Source organism: Amphiura filiformis, chromosome 2 (assembly GCF_039555335.1).
Source record: "Amphiura filiformis chromosome 2, Afil_fr2py, whole genome shotgun sequence".
Lineage (NCBI taxonomy): Eukaryota > Metazoa > Echinodermata > Ophiuroidea > Amphilepidida > Amphiuridae > Amphiura > Amphiura filiformis.
Window position 1 is genome coordinate 96,506,607 of NC_092629.1, and position 21,296 is coordinate 96,527,902.

At 35.9% G+C, this 21,296-nt stretch overlaps 1 protein-coding gene across 1 annotated transcript; it reads left to right on the forward strand.

Annotated features, from left to right (window-relative positions):
* The first annotated feature begins 1,178 nt into the window (after positions 1 to 1,178).
* Positions 1,179 to 11,710, forward strand: LOC140146880 (uncharacterized). The gene is made up of 8 exons (XM_072168768.1): positions 1,179 to 1,305; positions 3,613 to 3,679; positions 4,016 to 4,076; positions 6,131 to 6,216; positions 6,677 to 6,797; positions 7,917 to 7,958; positions 8,634 to 8,693; positions 10,788 to 11,710. The coding sequence occupies exons 1-8, from the start codon at positions 1,188 to 1,190 to the stop codon at positions 11,484 to 11,486; spliced, it is 1,254 nt and encodes a 417-aa protein (XP_072024869.1). The 5' UTR covers positions 1,179 to 1,187; the 3' UTR covers positions 11,487 to 11,710.
* Positions 11,711 to 21,296: the final 9,586 nt, after the last annotated feature.

The following is a 21,296-nucleotide window of genomic DNA, read 5'->3' on the forward strand; positions in this document are numbered from 1 at the left end:
ATTAATAATCATGGAAATTATACTGAATAAAACATCTTAATTAAAATTGATCTAATTCTAAAGCAATATTGTTAAGTTTTGCTCCAGATATGAAAGGCAATGTGTATCTTAACATAGTTTACCACCTCAGAATAATCTGCCAAGAGCAAAATGAAAATCATGTATTTCAGTGTAAAATCCTATGCATTTTTCTGTAGACCATCCCACCTTAATGTTGACGTTTGGGCTAATACCACCGAGTAATATGGTGGGTTAAACTTAAAACAAGCGCAAAAGATGGATCTACAATAGCTTACGTCGTGTGAGAGTATTATACGAGCGTAATATGTTGGATGAAAAACTTTAGGGACTGCATTAGGATAGGGTTAAAAATACATGATAAATATAAAGCTCAATTTAAATTCATAAAAGCTACAATACAAATTAAAACAAATAATAATGATTGTTAATATCCTTTTCTCCATAATGTATTTTACGTAGGAAACGAACATCCTTGGACAAGGAAAGGATCTTGATCCATGCCAACCTGATGGTTGCAATGGCATTAGCGTACTTAATGACCCTTGCAAGCAGCAGCGCCAAATCGAATCAGGTATGTAATGAATTGCACATAATAGTTGCTGTAAGTCATTAAAAAATACATGAAATAATGCTCAAGAAACATTAGTAGAGTATTAACTAAAGTTTTGAATAGCTCTTCTCATGGTCGATTTCATTATTTTTTTCATGTTTATTTTCTAAATAGGAATGACCATATGAAAGCCTTAGTGGCTTTCAGTCATTTCTTACATATTTCCTCCATAACCTCTTTTAATGTTTCTTGGTTATTATGGAAATATGTTAATAAAGTCTACCCATTATATAGCAAGATTTTAAAAAATCAAGTGTTCGATACAAGAGGTAAGGCAAGTCACTGGATCTTAATTTGGCAAAACAAAATATTTAATTGTGACATCTTATAATAATTACGGTTTCGACTATTCAAGGTGCTGGCTTATGACCGATGCTTACACTACCTTGGACTAAATACCGGTACCTAGTTAGTACCTACTTAGTTCGATAATCTTCTTCAATGCTACACTCTGCTATTTGATATATATAAATCTGCTGTGTCATGTTATATTTTATGCCCTGGTGTTCTTCTTCATCAGATCGCCTGTCTTGCAGTAACCATCTTGCGGTATAACATGCTCATATCGGTATTTTGCTGCATGCTCATCGAAGCTCTACATCTTTACCGTATGATAGTGCTCGTTTTCGGCATTGAGAGAAATTTTAGAGTTGCTTACATCGTCATTAGCTGGGGTAAGGTCATGAATAAATAAAAGACAAACTAAACTAGCGAATTCCGGGGAAAGCTCAAGACCACAATAATCACAATATTATGCGTCTTTCTAGCATGCACTGAGTTACTAGTTGAGGTTTTGATTCCCGTGCTGGCGCCATTCTCCGATTTCTTGAGTTAACACCGGCAATTGCTATATGAGTTTGTTTGCAGGTAATATATCGTAGTACATTGAGTAGTTTAAGCCATTCTTTTCCCGTGCTATGATTATATTTTCTTTAGTTATTACCAAAACCTGGATCCCTTCATGTGATCTGCTGTTTTTTCTGGTACGTGGTTCACGATGCGTAGCTCGGAATTGTACTTAAAATCACATTATAAAAGTCATCATTCTAAAGAAATGAAAACAATCTAAAACTGCTCAAATGTTTGACTCGATGGCCAAAGGGACTGCAAAATAATCATGTGTCTCGTGAAACTGTAATAAGGGACAGGCCAAAAGGGTGATAATGGGGAGGGGGGGTCATGGCCGACCAAAAGGGAAAGGCACAGTGGCGGCGCCAGGATTGTTTTTTTGGGGGGGGGCATTGAGGGGAAAAGTGAATTTCAGGAAGGGGGACGTTGCAAAGTCAACAAATTTTGCGCAAAATTGCTGCAAAAAGTTGAAATTTTCGCAATTTTGGGTTTTACTGGGGGCAACAGGGGACGGGCAAGAGCTTTGACTGGGAGACCTTCTCCCCTTGCCCCCACCCCCATGGCGCCGCCACTGGAAAGGCCTGGGCCTCAAGGAAGAACAGATGATTAATTGTGTTTTCAACTGACTGAGTGCCTAGGTTAAAGAAGAAATCAAAACAAAGGCAAGACATACTGTCATGTCAGTTCAATGGAGCGACGGTAATTTTAGCCTATTATTTTGAAGCAGCACAATAATTCATTTCCCTCACGAAAAAAATGTTCAGTGAAGTTTCAAATAAGCAAACTTTTCCGCTTTTGCGTGCATCATATAATGGGAACAATTAAAAGCCCAAAATTAACATGTACTGAGGATAAAGATTGGCGCATCGAAAGGATGAGGCAAGTAATTTTGCTCAAGCTCTGGCAATTAATGTTTTAGTTCGAATTCCGGGTTCGAGTTAAACAGGAATCAAACAAACAATGGGCTATATGGAAGATGTAAGTTAGTCTTCCACACAGGAATGTGAATTTCAAATGGGTTTACCTGAATGGATGACTCCATTACCTAGCTGGGGGGTTTTCAACCCCCCGAGCTAGGTACTGTTTTGCTATCCGATCTTTCTTCTTTCTTTCTTCTTTCTGGCAATTATTTCAAAATGCTTCTACTCCTACATGTTACACCCTACAATTACGTAACTTGCACATATGTATTGGCTATATCCAGTGCCCATAGTGTCTAAACAGAATTGGGGTCAAATGTCATTAAAGGGGCATTTCCGGTATTTAACCAAATATCTTCAAAATGCTTCTTCTGCCACATATTATATAGTACAATGATGTAATTTGCATATATGTATCGGCTATACCACACGCCTATAACTTGCATACAGAATTGGGGTCAAAGGTCATTAAGGGGGTAAAATCTTACAATTGTATTATCAGGACATCTGTAAGGGGTATGGGGCTCAAACTTGGTGACAACAAATCTCATGACCAGGGGAACATTTTGCAGGGGTCAGGTCAAAGGTCATGCAGAGGTCAAATTTTACAAATGCATTTCCTGTACATCTGTGAGGAGTACTGGGCTCAAACTTGGTGACAACAAACTTAATGATCTGGGGAACATTTTGCAGGGGTCAGATCAAAGGTCATATAGAGGTCAAATCTTAGAATATCATTTCTGGACATCCGTAAGGAGTACGGGCTCAATAACAACAAATTACGGGAACATTTTTGAACATTTTGCAGGGGTCAGGTCAAAGGTCATCTGGGGTCAAATTTTGAAATTGCATTTTCTGGACATCTGTAAGGAGTACGGGACTCAAACTCAGTGACAACAAACGTCATGACCAGTGGAACATTTGCAGGGGTCAGAAACCTCCACAACGCCAACACGCCCCAGCTAGGTTTGTGGTCTATGACCACCATTTGCCACTAGTTTGAATTGTATTTCAACTGGAATAGCCCCATAGCCCAATATTACTAGTGAAGAAGATTAATGATATTCTGCAGCTGGACACCATCTCTTTCTTATTCTTATTGTATTACATGAAATGGTGTGTTTTTAAACTATGGTAACTTTATGTTAAATATCTCCATTAACACATCAACTTCATCAACTTCACACAAAACTTTGTATTTTACTTGATCAGGTGTGCCTATATTAATGACCACCGTTACAGCTTCAATTGGTAGAGAACATTTGCACGACCACGAAAGGTACAGTATAACCAGAATTTGTATGATCATTGTATGACCTTATATTGTGTATAATTGTCTTATGACAATTTATATTATATTATAAAGGTTGCCAATGCGACTACATTGAGTTGCACTACTTAATCAACACGGACAATCTAAAAACATAGTGCTCAGATCAGTAGTAAAATCCATGTTTTAATTTGAATATTTGTAATACCTGGGACCAATGTAGCTAAATAAATCGAGTTGTTGTTAAGATTCGGAGTTCACTGTTATTAAAATGAATGAATGGCGCTAATTGGTCTTCTATAATAAATCAATTCATACGTACCCCTTTATGATTGTTCTTATTAGATGCTGGTTGACAGGACAGTTTATTTGGGCCTTCATCGCCCCTGTAATCGCCATTCTGACGGTAAGTACTTGGCTCAGGGGTGCAAGACTATCGTAAAGGACACTAGCGGCAGTTTTAAAACTTAATTATCAGCTTAAATAGTAATATTTGATACTTTAAATGTTCAAGAAGTATCATTCCTGATCAAATAGTGAACGATACCAATATTTTGATAATTTACGGCTTAACCACGCAAATGTAACTGGCATTTGGGCCGTTTCTTGTCCACCTCTACTTTTCATAACTTGTGTGTGGGTGTGTGTGTGTGCATTTTTACACAGCCGTGACGTTAGTCACGGCTGTGTCTTTTTTCTTACAGGTTCTTTCTTTCTTTCTTTCTTTCTTCTTCTTCTTTCTTCTGTCAACCATTACATTTGCTCTAGCACTCACATGCTTACATCGATTTTGACCTAACTTCGTCACAATGATCATTGACCTTGCCCCTACATGTCACATGACACTTGTGGGGTCAAAGGTTATGCTGGGGTCACAGGGGTTAAAAACGTGATTTCAACTCAAAATGCACCTTCTCCTACAAATTACGTAGGACAGTGACGCAACTTCACACATGCATTGTAATTACCCAGTGTCTATAAGGTGTACACATATTTGGGGTCAAAGGTCATTAAGGGGTCACTTCCGGCATAAAACGGAATACCTTCAATTTTTTTTTATTAGCTTAGGAAAACAGGACAGTAACGGTATGTTCACATTTGAATTGCAGTTACCCAATGTACATGTGGTATTTTTTTATTTGGGGTCAAAAGGTCATTAAGGGGTCACTTCCGGTTTAAAACAAAATACCTTTAAAATGCATCTTCTCCCACAAATTACGTAGGACAATGACACCACTTTCACACATGCATTGTTATTAATCTGTGTCAATGTGGTGTACACATATTTTGGGTCAAAGGTCATTAAGGGGTCACTTCCGGTATAAATCGAAATATCTTCAAAAAATTGTATAAACTAAGAAAATCATAGGAGAGTGATGATATGTTCACACATGAATTGTGTTTACCTAATGTATATATGGTATTTTTTATTTGGGGTCAAAGGTCATTAAGGGGTCATTTCCGGTATAAAACGAAATACCTTTAAAATGCATCTTCTCCCACAAATTACGTAGGACAGTGATGCCACTTACACACATGCATTGTTATTACCCAGTGCCTATGGGGTGTACACAGATTTGGGGTCAAAGGTCATTAAGGGTCACTTCCGGTATAAATCGAAATATCTTCAAAAAATTGTATAAACTAAGAAAATCATAGGAGAGTGATGATATGTTCACACATGAATTGTGTTTACCTAATGTATATATGGTATTTTTTATTTGGGGTCAAAGGTCATTAAGGGGTCATTTCCGGTATAAAACGAAATACCTTTAAAATGCATCTTCTCCCACAAATTACGTAGGACAGTGATGCCACTTACACACATGCATTGTTATTACCCAGTGCCTATGGGGTGTACACAGATTTGGGGTCAAAGGTCATTAAGGTGTCACTTCCGGTATTAATCGAAATATCTTCAAAAAATTCTGTTAGCTAAGAGAAACATAGGAGAGTGATGGTATGTTCACACATGAATTGTGTTTACCCAATGTATGTATGGTATTTTTTTTATTTCTGGTCAAAGGTCATTAAGGGGTAATTTCCGGTATAAAACAAAATACCTTTAAAATGCATCTTCTCCCACAAATTACGTAGGACAGTGATGCCACTGACATACATGCATTGTTATTATCCAGTGTCTATGGGGTGTACACAGATTTGGGGTCAAAGGTCATTAAGGGGTCACTTCCGGTTTGAGACAAAAAACTTTCAAAATGCCCCTTCTGCCACAAATAACATGGCAAAGTGATGCCACATACTCACATACATTGACATTAGCCAATATCTATGGGGTTTTCATATATTTTGTGGTCAAAGGTTATTAAGGGGTAACAACACGGCTGTGTTCGTGGTCTTAGACCACAGCTAAGTCTAGTTATTATTGTTATTATTATTATTATTATTATTATTATCAATTTAGATGGCCTTATTAGTATTATTATTATTATTATCATTTAGATCAACTTAGTAATCCTAGTGATCATCGTGTGCAAAACCTTGGGAGTAGCTGAGGCTGATAAACAGGACGGAATTCATTCCATCAGGTAGGTTATCGACCTATAACATATGGAAAATTTGGTTCCAGAGCAATTATAGGTGACAAAATCATTCAATATTTTCAAAGGTAGCAATTATAGGTGACAAAATCATTCAATATTTTCAAAGGTAGCAATTATAGGTGACAAAATCATTCAATATTTTCAAAGGTAGCAATTATCAATTTGAAATGCACGCAAATAGTCATACCTTCGCAACCATGTGTCCTAGTGACATCAGAATTTCAGTAAAATGTGCTAAGTTACTGAGCAGATGGTGATATTCAGAATTGTCCCTTTTAGTCTGATTTTAGTCAGTAAGACCTGAAACCGTTAAATTCTTAAAGGGACCCAAAATCACAAAAATGGTATATTATGTTTATTTAGCACTTAAAACATAGCTACGCCTAAGCAATGTCAAAACATAGCTACGCCTAAGCAATATCTTGTTGTTCTATTTCTCCAACAGAATTGGACTGCGAAGTACAGTCTTGTTACTTCCAATGGTTGGAGTAACTTGGTTGATTGGACTCCTTGGCAACACCAACATAAACGTCGCGTACGTTTTTGATTTGCTGAGTGCATTGCAGGTGAGTGTGGACACCGGGTGTAGACGTTTATCAATGGGGAAACCTCATAAGCCATCGTACATGTTTATAAAGCAAGAGTATTGTACGACGGTTATTCAAAAGTTCTGCTTCCACCCTCATATCTCAGCTTCTGCACATTGTAGCGCTTCTATATTTTATATGATTATAATCTCTTATTGCAATTGGTGTAGGCGCAGTAAAATGAAATTAGGATTCTGTGTCTCGGAAATGGAGAAAATCTATACATATATCTACAAAGACGACTAAGCAATACCAAATTGAAACGGCCATAAAATACCATTTGATCTCTTCAAATGGTTTAAATTGAAGCTGACATAAAGAAAACAAATATTGAAATTATGTAAAATGACAAAAAAAGGCTTATTCCCTCTAACATAAAATGTTGCCTTTTAGGAAAGAAAAAATAAGACCAAATAAGAACTCAGTAATAAAATTTGATGTTCCCTTAAAAACGTGCATATCGAGCTAATCTCGTAGGGGATACACATAATATTTTTTCTGTTTCCGGTGTGTCAAATCTTATTTTGGTTCTGAGGTCAGCTACACAGATTTGTAACAGGTATACACATTTGCTCTTATTTGAAGGTGACACTCTAATGTATAATAATGCTGAATACTATTGAATTGAAAATCGGAAGGAAGTCACGATTTCTTTTTACCTTTGTAATTTAGGGCCGAATGCTTAAATAACATGTTAATAATAAGACTACCCCTGTTTTCTCAAGGACATTACCATTGTTGTAATTGTAAACATGGTCTGTTATTGATAATACCCTCTCTCTGGTAAAAAAAAGGCTAGCTGTAATATTTATCACTTACCTTGTTGGAATGTTCTACATTTCTTTCCATATAGGCTACATGCATAATTATAACATGGTGTTTTTTCACATTGCTCGCGCTTCAGCTTATAGATTGATCCACACCTCATCAGGACCCAATCTTGTCTTTTGCACTTTGCGACCGTTTACTTAAACACAGAATGAATGATGTTTAATGTTTTGGTCTACTACATGATTTTATATATGTATATTGTTCCCCTCTAGGTTTTTTTTTGCATTTTTGCCACATAATATGTTTACACATTTCTGTTAAATTCAGGGGATCTATCTGGTTTTCGTCACCTGCTATGTCAACTCAGAGGTACGTAATTGTAACCCGAAAGGTTCTATTCGAATTTCCTTGGATAAAATTGTCCAAACTATTGTAAGCAATTTAATACAAACTGTATGCGTTAAAGCAATAAACAAACAAAAAGAAAAAACAACATTTAAATATTGTTTAATATTCACAAATATTTTGCACGCATATTATACGCAATTAAATAGGTGTGACCAAGTCGATAGCCCCATCTCCACACTTTATCCTATTAAATAGAGATTTTGGCTGCAGAAGAAAGCTCGCATTTGTTCTCATATAATCCCAGATTTTAAGCCTGGTGTTAGATGAAAATGATAGCATCATCCCCCCATGGTGGGATACCACAATTCTGTTCTATGGGCTGATGTGAAACACGTTTTTGCTTCTAATATCAAAACCGTGTATGTAGTTTAATTTAATTCAAAACTTTTGAATAAGATTATTTAGATACAGCCCTCAATGTTAGCTATAAAACAGAGTATTAAAACAATCTTACCGTGTCGCTTTAATAGAAACTATATAATATTATTTTGGTTATTTATTACTCCTAATGTTTATAATATAGACATGATTTGCTTCCCTTGTGTTTTATTGGTTAATCACTTTCAACTTGTGTTGGTGTCATCTCAAGTGCTATCCAGCTTTATAAATAATACTTATTACATTATTGATTTTCAGGTTCGTAATGCATTGAAGAGCGAATGGAGGAGAAGAACTGGACGAGTCGACCATATAAACGTAAGCCAAAATATCAAACCAATTAAAAATTGCACCATTCATAGATTATAGATGAAAACCTCAAGAAAAAAACAAGCTTTGGATCCCAGCAGAATCTCTATTAAAAGCAAAGTATCGCGATTCTACAAAAATCAAGCTCAGTCCAATAATGCACATATCAAATGCATCCCCGGCCCTGGGGACCCGGAAATGGCCGGGTCGTGGGCCGTGGATTTTGGGTTTAAAAGTTCAAGTCCCGGGTAAATACCTGGCCAGTCCCGGACCCACCCGGGCAAAACCGTCAGCCACTCCTCCCCCCCCCCCCGGATATAGGCATGGATCTTAATATGGTTTTAATATCGCGGCAATCTTGTAATGCGGGCTCAGGTATGTCTTCAATGGACTGCCGAGCTCTGGACATGCTGGGTGGATTCAAACGCTTCAAATATAGGCCTACATCCCCTACATGTGTTTTCCATTGCAAATACGTCAGTTACTCACCTTGTTGCGGAATATCCTCTACATAAGATAACGAAATTAGGCTACCTAGATTATTTAATGTATTCTATTCATGTACTCTACTTGAACATGTTGAATAGAATAAATGATGGTTTGTTATGAAACACACATCTGAGTTATTTAGGGCTAAAATGATTTACCAAAATGGTTTAAAATCACTTTGTATGTAGAGATATTTTATACGTTTGACATGAGGTGATGAACATATTTATGTGCTTCATAAATACAGTTTTGAAAATCTGTATATTAACACAAGACATTTAATTTTTATATCATACAGCTATAGTTATTTTTTTAAAGAATAAATAAATTTATAAAGAACATGTACACTACCTAGTATAGTCTTCTATTAAGTATTATCGCCATGTATCAGTGGATCGCAGATGTCACAAAAGTATCATGGATTTTTTTATATCACGGTCAGTTTTGTTTTTGAGTGTAGGCCTAATAATTTAAAACTTTACTCTCTGCGGGTGGTTAAAATTTTTAAAAATAACGTAAAAAATAGTAACCAATATATTTGGCATAAATAAGCGTATAGTAGGCTCTCGTTTGCACGTGCATGTCAAGAAGCCAGTGTGGTCGACCGGTCTGGTTAAACATGCTACTTTAGAGCCCCGCTAAATAGCAGATAAATGGCCTACTGCAAAATTTGGAAACAACAACCAAGGTTTTTGTTTTTGGAATGGATTTATATGAACAACAACATTAATGTGGCGATTCAGTGGATTATTAATATACATCCACGGCTCAAGTACGGTCAAGTGATAGGATTTCTCGGCCCATAAATGCGGGCATTCTTACTAGCAAACCACGCCCATGTTCATGGCCCATTTTATATTGGTTGGAAAACCCCGGATAAGTTTCAACATAATCTCGGCCCTCGCCCGGGTGAAGTCCCGGCCCAATTTCCCGGGGTTTTGGCCGACGTCAAGTCTTATACCAGTCCCGGCCAACACCCGGCTCCCCCCCGGGACACATTTTGAGTCAAATCCCGGGTCACATGATGTCAAGTCCCGGACCATCCCCGGGTCCCCAGGGGCCGGGGTTGCATTTGATATGTGCATAACTAAAACTTTAAAAGTTATACCAAACACATTTTTAGATATGTTTGGTATAACTTTTAAACTTTTAATTAAAATCACATTGTTCATAATTATTAAAGACAAAGTGCACTGTCAAAATGACAAGAAATTGCACAAACCTACCACCTTTATTTTTTGTGTTGACTTTTATGTATGAACTTGGACTTAACAAGTCTATTTTTTGGTCCTGCATTACCTTCCTTATTCCTGAATTTTCCTCCAATACAGATTATTATATTTATTATTATTATAAACAACATTTTGGATGGGTGTCATTTTCTTTGGGAGGAGTCCCAAATAATTTGTTTGTGGTCTAATGTTTTGTACACCAAAATCTGGAGTTGTAATTTTTAATAATGATTAGAAAAATGTTTAGCTTTGTTAGTTGTATCATCATCATCATTATTATTATTATCATTATTATCATTATTATTATTATTATTATTATTATTATTATTATTGTTATTATTATTATTATTATTATTATTAAATTATTATTATTCAATATCAGGCGATGGGCACTGCAATGTCACGACTGAACACCAATGAAAGATCTAGAAACGTTGTTAATGACACTGAAAGAGGCGTCGAAAACACTGCAGATGACGCAAATGGCGCTGCAGATAACAAGGAAAGAGCCACTAGCCATGACGTGGTTGATGACACCAATAACGATGCAAATCAAGGTGCTGGTGTTGAAACCACTGTCGATGACGCACATAGCGCTGCAGGTGACAAGGGACAGGCCACTTGCCATGACGTTGTTGCTGACATCCATAACGATGCAAATCAAGGTCCTGGCATCGAAAACACTGCAGATGACGCAAATAGCGCTGCAGGTAACAAGGAAGAAGCCACTAGCCATGACGTTGTTGATGACACCAATAACGATGCAACTCAAGGTGCTGACATTGACAACGCTGCAGATGACGCAAATAGCGCTGCAGGTAACAAGGAAGAAGCCACTAGCCATGACGTTGTTGATGACACCAATAACGATGCTGACAACGTTGACCCAACTGATAACGACAACTACTTTGGCAGTGTTGCAGATAATCACGATAACACTATTGATGTCGCCGATAGCATTCTTAATGACGCCAATAGCACGGCTAGTGGCGCCAGTAAGTTTGTAAACAACAATATCGATAATGATAAAGACAAACATAACTCCAATGACAGGTACGCCCGGGTATGGGATGACTGGTAGCGCCAATATTGCGGCAAAAATGACAACATCGCTACTGATAGTGAAAGCACCGATCACGGTCCCAGCCGTGTGCATGGTATGGCCATCGTACTGGATAGTTTGTAATTCACTCCACTTCAATTATGCACGCATTTCCTTTCGAAACTTGAAAAACCCGCCCACAATGTAACTTTCTTTTATAGAAAATAAACAGCTTTAAAGTAAAGGTAAATATGAAAATAATTAAAAAAATAACGTTTCTTTAACTTAAACAAGACCCGGGGTAATAACACTTTGGGTGTTCCATTCTACTTCAGTGCCAATGAGGTTAAGAAAATGGAAGTTATTCCAAATTTACCTTATATCGATTCTAAATTTAGATGTCTCGTGGACAAGCAATAAAATTGTGTATCGCTGTAAAATGTGTCATAAAATAGAATGGTAAATGCCTATTACTAATTTGTTTTTCACACAAGGTTACTAATGCATATATACGTATCATTTATATAACATTTTAAAACAGTTTAAAAAAGTTAAACCTGGTTTTAAAATATGGATTTTCTGCCCAATTACACTTTTATTTGACTCACCCTGTACAACAAATGAGTAAGTTTACATGTACATAAATTTGACACGATCTAGGGAAATAAAACTAATGTCGTTAAAATTGATAAGTTTCTCATACATTGATAACATGGAGTTGGCATCAAAAGTAGCAGGTTTGAAATACTGGTAAAGGGGGTAAAATAAAAATATGTTTGACATTAGCATCATTTCACTTGATCATGTTACAAATGAAATAATATTTCAACTACCAAGGTCATTGTGTCTGTAGCTGACCAGAAAAGTGTGTACATAATTCGTATTAATGTTGTCCTTTGATGTAAGTACTAGTAAACGGTTCCAAAAAAATAAGTCCCCCTAAGAATTTTTGGTATAATCCAAAAACGGCTTGATCAATTCTCTTGCCAAACAAAAGTTGCACTATTGGTTTCAGACCTCTTTCACTTGGAGAAAATTAATCAAAAAGGAAAGTTTCTATATTTTTCTTTTTATTAAAATAACTTAATTCGCGATCTATTGGTCAATGCCAAAGTCAAACAACTTGAAGGTAACGCCAATATCGAAACCGGATGCTTCAAGTGCAACAAAAAGTGCGTCGTATGCACCCATATCATGGAGGGTAAAAAATTCCAAAGCACTGTTACTCACGAGTCCTTCCCCATTACAGATCGTATCACTTGCCGCTCTTCTTGGATCATTTATTTGATTACATGTGCTAAATGCAACAAACAATATGTTGGTAAGACGTCTACCACCTTATATACCAGATTTAACAACACTCGCTATGATATCCGACTCTACGATACTCCTCGTGGTAAGAAAATTCCGATTGCACAGCACTTCAATTCCCCTAATCACAACATTGATCATGCTCAACTAATGGGTATTGAACAGATACATCACAAAACTGAACACATACTCAAAAGGGAGTCATTCTGTATATCAAAACTCAGATCCCTAAGACCACACGGCATCAACGCTGAGGAATAATATTCTTGTCTTATTTAACTTGCCATCCGAACTTTTTGCGTTGTTGGCACCTCATACCTTTCGCCAACTCTAAACTTGTTTTTACGCTGTTGGCGCGCTATAACTTTTGCCGACTCCAGAACTGTTTTTCCGCACATCATAATTCTTTTGTTGTTAATAACGATCTTCTTCCTTACACAAATTCAACGCACATCTCAACCTCACGGCAACTTACATGGACATTTCAGCATCATTAATTTAGCTTGGTATGTTATTATCATTTAGCTTTGCATGCTTTTGGTCCTAATATTTTCAGTAGTTTTCATCACTATCTTTGGATATGTGTTGGTATCGTCGAGTGCTTTTAAGGTCTGTAATTGTAATGTAGTAATTTTTGTAGTTTTAGAAGTATTATGTTTAGTTATACCACTTTATTTGTTTGTCTCTTTATATCTTAGATCTGAAGAAGAACATTATGTTCGAAAGCTAATTAACCTCGTATGATATTTCTGCTACGTTTCGACCTCATTAAATCTCTCACAAGTATACATATATTCCGATGGGGAATTTGCGGACAACAGATGGGGACGAGCGTAGCATAAATAATCGCAAAAATAACTTTGCTGCTAGTTTAATATGTTCACATCCATATCAAAAGGATGCACTTGTCGGCTGCTACATGTGTCTCATTTCACATAATAGCTAGGAACGAATACCAGACTCATCTCAAGTGGAGATCACTTCAAATCATCCCCACGTCACATGGTTTAAGAATACAGAGAACACTCCTTAACCATGTGAATTCGGGGATGATTTGAAGTGACCTCTACTTGAGATGAGTCTGCTATTTATTCCTAGCTATTATGTGAAATGAGACACATGTAGCAGCCGACAAGTGCATCGTTTTGATATGGATGTACACATATGTTATCTATTTGCCAAAGCTTTTCGCCATCAAGGCTTCTTCAGGGCAAAACTGAAACATGAAAAAAAGATACAGGCAAAAAATCAACTAATGAAATGCTACATAATACGTTTCAAGCAAAATGCGAATAATTTGGCTAAATACGCCTATAATACGATTTTTGACATGCGTAATTGATCGGGATCAATCAACATTTTTTCCGCACTAATCATACCATCACAGGTAATAGAGATGTTGGTTTTGACTGGCCTACAATAAACCAACAAAAAAGAAACCTAGCATTACAAATTTACACATATAGTAACTGTACAATTTTAACGCTCATAATTATATTCAAAATTTATCATTTATGCATAATTATCTGTATACTTTTTTAAAAGGGTGAAATATAGTGCTCAATATTAGTAGGGTATTAAATCCTGCACAAGACCATATTGGCAAAATAATTATGACTAAATATCAGGAAATCGAAACAGTTTAATTACACACTATTCTCATATAACTAGCCAAGGTGTTACTGCAAGAAATTGGGTGTTGTATTGCAGAACGACAGTATTGAAATAGATGTTGTTGCGATAAAGATGTGCGAAGTGCAATTATTATATTATATTTAAGTAGTAACAAGTGTATGAATAATAGCTGATAATGACACATGTTGTGTTATATATTTATTGCATAAACTATTTATATGTATAATAGCAAGAGCTTGTAAATAAGACAAATTTATCAAATATGTTTTTATAAAATAAAAGAAAAGCTTTAATGTAATGTGGTTATCCCATGATATATGTGAATGTTTCTAAAAAATGCAAAATTATATAAACATAATATGAGTATGAATGGGGCAAAGTAAAGTTCAGAACTTAATTTTTGATTTTCAACATGGGTTTATTATTGACAATACATTCTCACCAAAAACAAATGTATTTTATTCTTATTCAACCTGGGTAAACCTTTCAATGCACTAGCACTTTTCTGTCAAGGTGCCCAGAAGAAAAAAAAGTATAATAAATTAATAAAGGGGAAAATAGAAATTGATGCAATTAAATGTTAACATTACAACACTGGTAGGTGTTCTTGTATTATACAGGATGACCATCGAGCTATGTGAAACATTTTGAATTGTTACAAAGTACCAGTGGCAGAAATAGCCAGGTAGCTTTTATTGTAATTGTTTCTTGTAAAATCTTTATTAAAGGAGCATTTCGTGATCCTAGCATCTTCTTTTTATGAAATTTTTCAGTAGATATCAACGAAAAAAGCTTATTCCCAAAATGTCAGTTGATTCCGATTTTGCGTTTGTGAGTTATATTACACTGCTCCATAGACAATGTGTTGTAATTTCGTGCTGGTATACCAGAACGAAATTCAAATTTCATGATATCTTTGCTAAACGAATGAATCTGCAAGAAAATTGTTGTACATAAACATTATGTAGCCAGAGGTTTGGTCAAATTCTGGTGAGTATATTGCCTTAGTTAGGATTATGCAGTATGATCACTAGAGGGACATGAAAGCGAACACAAGAGCCATGTTATGATTATTAATTTTTAAAGTAAAAAGCTAATACATATTTACACCATTTACTCATTAATTTTAGTTGGGTCTGAAACTCAGACACCACATTATACTCGTGCAAAATGATACCTAAAATTTTAAAGATGAAACATAAACACCTGCCAACAAATGATTACCCCCAGCCTTAATAACCATTAGTTTGGGAATGCAATCAAAGCAGAATTTATTTCTGCGCATTATGACACATCATTTGTTGCAGTGGTCCCAATATTGATGCCGCAGCGTACATTTAAAAAAACGCAACATAAGATTTGAAACTTGCAGCACAATCCTCTTGCCTTGTAATAAAGTATCCAGTGGCGTATCCAGAGGGCCCCCCACACACCCCTACACAACATCCCCAATCAGTGGCGGATGCCGAGCGAGCAGTCAGATGTGCCAATTTAAGGGGATTTTGGTACTATTATTGTGTTTTAGTTTTAGTAAAAAATGTGCGAAAGTGAATGCCCAATTGATATTGTGTTCCCCCATCCCAACATGTGGTGGTGACATATGTCCCCTGTCCCCCGGGATTGACGCCCATCTATAAATTTAGACTTACGCCTCTCGGAAAGGGCAGCCAATCCAGATGGATAAAGAAGTGCACGTTTTCGCATCTCTTTTTGAATACCCGCAAACTTTGTATGTGCCGCCCACAAGTCACCCTACTTTTGTGTCAGTGCTGCCTTGCATGTGTCACTCTGTATGCCAATAGTACATGTAGTCATAAAGCGATGTGCTGCCCTTTGTAGATGACCAACAAGCGTTTTTTTCTCCTCCATCCCTCAATTTTACTCCTGATAGCTCCTGTTACAAGCCACCCTCCATTCATGTGCTGCCTCACTAGCCGCCCTCCTTGTATAGGTCACCCTGTAGGCATATTATAGTTATAACTTCTGTTGTACTTTTCACCCCTCTTCTCTCATGGCTACTACAAGCCACCATGCAGGTTTTCCTCTCTTCTTCCTATTTTTTTATGTGCTGCCCACAAGTCAACCTCTACGCTGATAGTTATAAAACATGATATATTTTTTCACCCCCTCTTTTCCACTTGTTTCAAGTTACCATGTGCCGCCTATTATGGTTGAGTGACACGCGTTGTTTTCCAACGCCCTCCTGGTATGTTGCGCCCACAAGCCACTCTTATTGTATGTACTACCCTGTAGGCCTATAGTTCCCTCTATCTCCCCTATTTTGCCTGATTACATGTCACCCTACTTAAATGTGTCGCACTTTGTTGGCGAAGAGCGTAATTTTCTTCCTTTTTTCTTTTTTCTCTTTCCTTCTTTCTCTTTTTTCTCTTCTCTTCTCTTCTCCTCTCCTCTCTCTCTCCTCTCCTCTCCTCTCCTCTCCTCTCCTCTCCTCTCCTCTCCTCTCCTCTCCTCTCCTCCTTCCCTCTCCTCGAGTCGACTCGACTCGACTCGATTTAAAATTTCCTGATTGGGTGGTGTTACCAACAGATGTGGGATTAAATAAACAATGACCACTGATGTGAATAATGACATTTTTTTAATTTATTGTCTCCTGCAAATTCACGAAACAAGAACAATAATATAATCCAATAAGAGCCGAAAATATTTCCTTCCATGGATATTGAATACAAGATACAGACTTGACATTTATTATGGAGTATTTTTTCACAAAATGCCAAGACTGGTCTGAAAGGGATCTGCATAAACCGCATGGGCTAAATATTAATAAGGGTGTGTAAAAGATGGTGTAAAATAATTGTTTGATAGAAAATGTGCTTTCCATGAATTTACATTGTGGTGCTCATAATGTTGCGAATTTGCCTAACATGGCGGATTTAGGGAGGCTGAATTTGAGGTTTGTGGGGGACAACATTTCGTTTTTTATGGCACATTGTTCTGTTATTATCAAATTTATAGAGGTTTGAGGTGATATTTCCTAAACTTCGTCAGCAATTGGCATTCATCACAGCTGAAATACACTTGCAATGTACCAATTTTTGAACATGGTAGGAGCTTAAAATATGGCTCTTAAAAGTGGTACGTATACTCAGAAAGTCGAATGGCCTCCCTGAAGTCAAATGTTACAAACTTACGGTACAAAAGAACTGCGTGTATTCTTGGTTGTCCAATGAGCTCACGCTGGGTTTTTTTGTGTACAGTAAGTTCATTACCATGATTACATTGGGCCCCAGGGGCCATTCAAACTTTATGAGTGCATACCACTTTTCAGAGCCATAGTTTTAAAGCTCCTTCCACTTTCAAAACTGGTAGATTACAAGTGCATTTTCGTTCTGACGAACACTTATTGGTATTTAGGTTTAGTAAATATCACCTCAAACCTCAACCAATTTGATAATATCAGAATAATGTTGCTCAAATTCAGAAATTTTACCCCCACAAAAATTGATTTCAGTCTCTTTAATTTCGCCATTTTAGGCCAATTAACTACAATATGAGCACCACAATGTAAACTAATGGAAAGCACATTTTCTGTCAAACAATTACTTCACACCATCTCCCGACACACCCCAAATAATATTTACCCCGTGCGGTTTATGCAGACCCCTTCCAGACCAGTCTTGGAATTTTGCGAAAAAATATTCCATACTAAATGTCAAGTCTGTAAATAGGATTGTGCAGCAACTTTCAAATTTTGGGTTACTTTCATTTAAATGTACGCTGCGACATCAATATTGGGACTATTGCAACAAATGAGGTGTCATACTCATAATACGCAGAAATAAATTCAGCTTCGAATGCATATCCCAGATTTGGTATACGATCAACCGTTTTGGAATAATGAGCATTCATTAAGGGGGGGAATTACCTATTGGCAGATGTTTGTATTATATTTCTATAATGTATATAATATTAATATATAATCCTCGATTTTGCACAAATATAGAATATGCACTTTTCATATTTCCATTTGTTTCCAATTGTAAGTAAATATAATTAAGTCACAAAATAACGGACCACATGTTTGAAAACCAGTTTCCAATTAAATTTTAAATTAATCCAATAGAACCCAATACGTTTTAAGCTTTACTTGGCATTTATGTGACTTATTTTAAATATTATATATCTAAATGTGGACAAACAAATAATGCTGTATGTTCATAAGTAATAATGATATAATAAATTATAATAATAACGACTATTAAAAAGATGCTTCAAGGGCATTGATTTTGAGCTATTTATTGTTTCATTTATGAAAATGTAAATTAAAAATATTATGTCTATCGTACAAACAACAACAAAAAGTTTTGTTAATTACATCTAAAGGACTTATAATGAGGAAAACAAAAAATAAAATTTACAATGGAAATAACAAAATGTGTCTTGTGTTTCTTTCGTTCTCTTCCTGGCAAAACTAAGAAATGTTTTTTGGGTTTTTTAAGGTGATGGTAGCGATGGTAAGGTGTTAAAATACATTATTTGAAATATATAAAAAAGACGTACATACCAGCATGACTACTGTCTTGTCGTACGCATCTTTTTGGAAGCTAAGTTAATAATTGTATGCGAATATGACGACGATACAGCATGTCTCAATAACAAACGCAACACAGTATGCGTTGAGGACCATAACCCCACAAAAATCGCTTGTCGCACCAAGCTTGGAATAAAATGTCATAGGCATGTTTTGTACATCACACAGTCAAGATTTAACACAACCTTAGCAATGCCGCTGAATCTAATCTTAAAACCCAATTTGCAGCATTTGCCCTTTATCGTGCTCATAATTTATATTCGAGTCTTGTCGGTATTTGGGAGGCGAATCTGTCAACTATTATCCCTTTCAACTAGCTACATGTAAGAATATTTAGAAGTCCTATTGGTGGTTTGAATCTGTATAAACATAATTAAATAAGAGCAACAAACGCCTTACCAGGTTGATACATTACCACGTGAATATTGCCTGTGCTCTTCCAGTTCTCATTTAAAAATCACTCGTGGAGATTTAAAACATGTATAAGAACATTGTTTGGCAATTTAATAATTTAACAAAAACAAAACAATAATTTGCATACTTTAAGGAGAACCTCTAATCATATGCTAATAGGGCAATGCCTTTACAGAAACACCAAACACTAGAAAACAAAAGTTACATGCATTAATACCACAAATTATTTTATGTATTTTAATTAACATGTGTAATTATTATCATAGGATATTACAATTTGGGTTTTGCGGATTCATTAGTCGATCTGTTATTTTTCAGCCACTTTAATGTAGAGTTTAATGCCGAATTAATTAATGTGATAGACAAGATATGGCTATAAAAAGTACACATAAAGTGTTAGACTACAGGCGAATTATTTTTGGGAAAATGGACCTCAAGACTTGATTTGATTTGATTTTATTCGGTACTCAGAAATTACAATGTTTACAAATAAATAGACAATTAACAATAATATAAGAGCACACATTTTTTAAAAACAACACATTAAGATGATAAAAACATTATAAACAGCAGAGCACCAAGGATAGCTCAAAAAGCTTTTCAAAAGAAAAGCTTATTTCCATTGGGGTCCTTAACATATGAGGGGAGGGGGAATGCAAAGAACACTGAAGACAAAAAAATATGAAACACCAACACAAAATATTGCACATGAAGTGAGACCAGCTCACATTAATTACCTTGACCAGCAAGGTGTTTTTTGACTAAAATTTTGAAAGTGTTGATTTTACTAACTTGCTTGATTCCCTTTGGCAAAGCGTTCCAATGATGAATAGTGGTGTTGTAGAAAGTGTGACTAGCTTGACCTTTACAAAGAGGAACAACAAAGTTGTATGGGCTACCCCTGGTGCTGTGCCTATGAGCTGCAGATATACGAGTAAAATACAATTTGGGTTTTGCGGATTCATTAGTCGATCTGTTATTTTTCAGCCACTTTAATGTAGAGTTTAATGCCGAATTAATTAATGTGATAGACAAGAAATGGTTATAAAAAGTACACATAAAGTGTTAGACTACAGGCGAATTAGTTTTGGGAAAATGGACCTCAAAGCAGCAAAGTGTTTCATTTTTATTGGGACACACTGCATAAATGCAATTCTTACACTACCATTCAATAATTATTTTCGAGGTGCTGTTTCAAAACGGCCATTTGTTTCTAGACATATGCAATACTTCATGTGCATTGCATTTAAGGTCAACGAATTATATTTTAGCCCTTATAAAAGGAAACGGGTTTTTTAATCTATCCATATTATTTAACATGAGAACATTTTGTTCTTTACTACTCAGTACAGTATATAAACACCCAGCAAACACAAAAATGTTCTTAAGAACACGTTTTGGTTTTATTCAAATGTTTTAAGAAAATTGAAATGTCGCGTTATATAAAGGTCAGTTTTCGGTCACAAAAACGTTGTTTTTAAAGAGTTTTGTATGGAAAACACTGCAACAGCATTGCCAAAATGTTATTGTTAAATAGTTTTGCAAAATATTTTTGCAAAATATTTTGTCAAATCTAAAAAAAATCATTTCAGAATGTTTGCATCAGGTTTTCAAAGCTGTGCTTAGAACATTATTAAAACGTTTTATAGCATTTATACAACCCGATTCTAAAACGTTTTCTATCAAACGTTTTGTGATTGCTGAGAGAAGGAAGAGTAAGAAGAAGAAGACAAAACTATAAAGAAGAGAAAATATATAAATAGCCTGGCTCGATTAATAGAAAAAAGAAGAAGTAGCAGAAGAACAATAAGAAGAAGAGAGGAGGAGGAGGAAGTAGAATAAGGAAGAGGAATATCAACTTCACGGTAAGTTTGATTTGATTTCCCGTAAGAAGAGCACATATCAGGTTAATATATTTGTGAGAAGAAATAAACGAC